At 52.3% G+C, this 4,473-nt stretch overlaps 1 protein-coding gene across 1 annotated transcript; it reads left to right on the forward strand.

The window, feature by feature from the left end:
* Window positions 1-316: 316 nt before the first annotated feature.
* Window positions 317-1,631, forward strand: LOC104457601 (chromosome unknown open reading frame, human C11orf53; the record flags this gene model as incomplete). Its single annotated transcript, XM_010084186.1, has 2 exons — window positions 317-615; window positions 1,236-1,631. Coding segments are annotated over 2 exons (695 nt in total), but the record flags the coding sequence as incomplete, so codon positions are not given.
* Window positions 1,632-4,473: the final 2,842 nt, after the last annotated feature.

A 4,473-nucleotide genomic window follows, 5' to 3' on the forward strand; every position in this document is an offset into this window, starting at 1 on the left:
GAAGAAAGAAAGTACAAAACCAGGAGCTGACCTGCTTTGTGAGGATCTCTATCCCCCTGGCCTCATACTTGAAGCTTCCCAAAACACATTTGGTTTGCTGCAGATGGAGGTCATCAGCTAGATCAGAGCAGTCTAAGGTGCTAGCAGCACTTGGGCTGACACACCTGTTTCAGGACAGGATTGACTCCTGCCCTGGGTGATGCTAGAGAGAAAAGGGCTCTGCTTTGCAGCTGCAAAGGTGCCCATAGCTCTGTGGCTCCCCAGGTGCTGCTGTTATGGTTTCCTTTTAGCCAACCCTTTTTTCTGACCACCACAGGCTCAACTACCACGGCTGGTTACTACGGCGTCAGGAGATCCTTCACAACTGAGTTGGATTTCCACAACACAAAGCAGTTTGTCAGTGATGTCTACTCATCCCCTCTAGGGTCCAAGCCCTTCTCGTGCGATTCCTCTGCCACTCAGGGCTGCCCGGCACTTCTGGACCCATATCTCACCGACCAATATGGGGATTACCGTGGTACTCCCCTCACAGCTGGTACCAGCTCTTTCTTCAGCCCTTCTTCTGTGCCCCCTCTCCTGCCATCCTTCCCCAATGACACAGCGCACTTCCTACTAGTGAGTGAGTCTACAGTCCTCAGTCACCCAATGAAAGATTACCCAATTTAAAGCTGGGGTTAAGTCAGGGGGACTTGTGCGGGAAGGACGTGTCTGTTACAGGGGCAGAGCACACAGCAGATGGGGCAGGGCTGATGGGAAATGGTTTTTCTCTTTGTTCCTGTCCTCCATCTAGTTGTCCCCTCTTCCTGTTGGAGACCAGCTCCTAAATTAACAACTTTCCCTGCTCCCCAAGACAACTATTCCATTAGGCTCCTTAAGTTTCTAGAAATATTCTTTATCGGCTCCAGGCTGTTGCCTGTCCCCATCCCTGCTGCTTCCCAGGAGCCAGCTCCATTCACACCCCCAGGGCAGAGCTCCTGGGCCCTGCAGGGTCAGGACTGGTCGGTCCCAGTGGGAGCCTGTTCCAGGCCTTGCCCACTCTTGACAGCACGGATGTTTCCTTTCAACAGTTTTAACACCAAACACTGCTCTAGAGCAACAGAAAACTGTGTGAGTGTTCCCAGCTAGACTCTGGGGATAGCTTGGCTTGGCAAATCCAAGCTAGATATACCATTACCTCCAGGACAAGCTTTTATTCTTAAGGGTCTTTCTTGCCTTCTCTCCCCACTTCCATACAGAGAGACCCCTGGGAACAGACCTCACCCAACAGCCTCAGCCAGTCGGACGGTGCATGCTCAGACCCTCTGCAAGCACAGCCTGCCAGCGCCAGCTGCCTCTCCTCACATGAGTCAGGAGGCATTTCCCCATACCGAAGCTCAGGTTGGACCCCAGCCATCCCTGGAGCCCAGCCCTACCCTCTGCATCCTCCTGAAGATGTCCACTACTCCCCCAGCTATGCTGCCACCTCACCCTACTCATTCTCACCACTCATGACTGTGGCAAACGAGCTTACCCCCAGGATGAGCCACCTCTCACCAGAGCAGTCCTCGGAGATGCCACCCCTTCACGATGCCTGGGCAAAAGAGGATGGAAATCCCATCTGGGGGACTTATGAAGGCCAGAGAACTTATTGATGAGAGATAAGAGCTGGACAAAAAGAAAAATGGAGCATTATTAAAGCAAATTAATAATTTGTACGCTTTTTCCTAAAGCTGGTCCTTCAAACAGAGGATGCTAACAACATGCCATGCTTTATGCTCTGTTTAGAAATACAATTACTTGGATATACAACATTTAGCTTATAGGGGTGCCTTCTAGCGCCTTATGAAAGTCATTGATCGTGGTCCCACTGTACTACAAGTAAAATATACAGCATGAAAAATATCTGCACTGTGTAGGTCTTTCCTACAAACAAGGATCTCAGGTACTTCTTTTCAGATGCTGAGAAAACAGGTTGCTTTGAACCTTAAACTACCTCTCCAGAGCAACGTTACCAGAGGAGATTTGGGAAGGCTGCGGAGCAAGGCAGGGCCTGGGGGAAGCCCAGGAGTCTGTATAATGGTATCTGGTTACCTAGCAGCATAAATGTACATCCCTAACACTAGCATGCTGTCAACATGTCACAGCAATGCCCACGCATTGTCTTGGGCAACGCTTATGGCCAGAGTAGCAAAGGCACGGCACGTTTGAGCCTACAGCACAAAAGGCTGCAACCAAATCAACTCACCATAGACAGCTTAGGGTGTGGGCAGGGACTGTCGGGGCACCGTCCTGCCTGCCCACCTGTGCAGAAGGAAACCTCACCATCCCTCCCACCTGCAATGCACAAAACACGTCCTACCCAATTTCCCTCTTGCCCTGAAGAAAACACAGAGCTGTTCCCTCTCTTGCCTACGCTAGCCCAAGACAAGTGACATGACCCAAGCCTTGTGTCACTGGGCATAAGGCAGCCCCACCCGGGGCTGTAATTGGGAATAAGGCTGATTTGAAGTCCCCGCGCCAGGTCGGGCCCAGGCCACTAGAGGTAGCCCTGCGCACACAAACACACACAAACACTCACACAGAGGAGTCCTGTGCAACCCTCACGGATGCAGCCAGTCCCACCTGCTGCATCCATCCCGGAGGAGGCTACCCCCTTCACCCCATCTTATCCCCCAGCGTGGCACCCACGGAAGCAGCAATAAAAGCCTCACTGAGGAAGAAGAGGAGCTTTCCAGGCCCTGAGAATGTGTAGTGATGTGATGCTTTAAGGATCCCCTTGCCTTTTCTCCTCAAATCCTCAGGCTCACAAGGCATTTGGAGCCTTCTCAGCACCCTCCAGGGATCATAAATGGCACTGAGGTCACAGGATCGGGCCCAGAGCATCACTTCATGCCGTGCTGAGTGTTCGACTCACTCTGGCATCTGGCTCTTAATCGAGGCAGGGTCTCTGTGAGCCTGGAAATGCTCCGAAACCCAGGAACATGCAGGAACACCTTAAACACGGGTGCATCATGTTTCCTTAAGGCGTAGGGCTCAGTCACGGCTGGAGCTGAGCAGCCTGCACGCTCTGCTCTGGGATCTCTGGTTGCAGAGATGAACATTACCCCAGGTCCTGGGAGTGCCAGCTCCCCTGCACAGCACCCACAGCCTCACCGGGCTCTGCCCACCCACCACCGATGCTTCAGCAGGGAGCAGACCCAGCAACGCAAGAGCTTTGGGTCCCAAATGACTTCACATGGGCAGGACTGCGTACTCCCCTGTGACCGTCCCCCTGCGACTCCCCCAGCACAGCACGCTCCTTTGTGCTGCATCGCGGGTGGGGGGAGAGCACTCCTCTCCAGAGGGGTCTGGGGGAAGCCTCCCTGCAGAGCTGCCCCAAGCAAGGCTTGTCCTACCAGGAGCTGCAGAGGCGCGTTTCAGCGCAAGTAACGGCATTGCTGCTGCGACCACTCCCCACAGAAATCAAGTGTATTTGCTCAACTTAAAGGAAAAGATTCAGCTGTAACAATAGCCAAACTGAACTGCTCGTAGATCATTAACAGCCTGGCCTGCTTTCTGCCTCAGCCAGCTACTCCTAGAGCACCGCAGAGACTGGTGCAGGGAAAAGTTTAAACGCTACCTAAAAAACCAACTACGTCACTAGTGTCTAGTGATGAAGGGTTATCCAAAACCTGTGTCGTCCTACCACACACTGACACCCCACCACTTGCAGCACACAGGGCAGGTCAGTGCTGAAGCATCTAAGAAGAGAGGGGTCAACTTGCACAGCAAGAACAAATAGTCTGAATTTGGGGAAAACACAAATAAACTCCAATATAAGGCCAGCATCCTGGCAGAGGGAAGGGAGTGCTGGGGAAAGAACTGGGGTTTGGGTAGCTTCAGCTACCTGGGTGCCCAGGGCAGCCTCATGGTTACGCCACGCCCACCCACTGCCATTTTGGCCCCAAAACCTTAGTATTTAGCCTTAAAATGTGAAAAAATGTGCAAAAAGCAACTCAGTCCCTTGCGGAGTCCTCTCTGCAGGTAGCAAATGAAATATGAGAGGGCTGGAGCCCAGCCTGTGCGTCTGAGGGGAAAATACTGAGCCAGATTCAAGCCATCTGCTTCGTTCGGGGAAAGATGGATAAAACCCTGCAAATGTCCCAAAAGCAAAGGGTGGGGAGGGTGGCCCCACCAAATCTTATTCCCCCAGACCCTCTGCTAGATGGGGATGTGCTCGGTTTCACAAAAAGATAGCCCATTTTATGGAGCCTTTGAATATTCAAATTGAAAGTATCGCGCAATCATTGATTGTCAAATCATTGGTTTCTAGAGGTTTTAAATACTTGGCATTAGGAGAGAAAAACTCAAACTTATACCTGTAGGGATAAAACAATAATATTGTCGGGATCCACCTGGCATTGCCACCAGGCAAGCAGGTCCTTTCGCCCCCAAATTCTAAGCTTGTTGCCTCTTGCCCCCTTCCCCTGCTCTGGGGCCGGGGCCGGGGCCAGG

The sequence above is a fragment of the Pterocles gutturalis genome, unplaced genomic scaffold (assembly GCF_000699245.1).
Source record: "Pterocles gutturalis isolate BGI_N339 unplaced genomic scaffold, ASM69924v1 scaffold32550, whole genome shotgun sequence".
In the NCBI taxonomy this organism is placed as follows: domain Eukaryota; kingdom Metazoa; phylum Chordata; class Aves; order Pterocliformes; family Pteroclidae; genus Pterocles; species Pterocles gutturalis.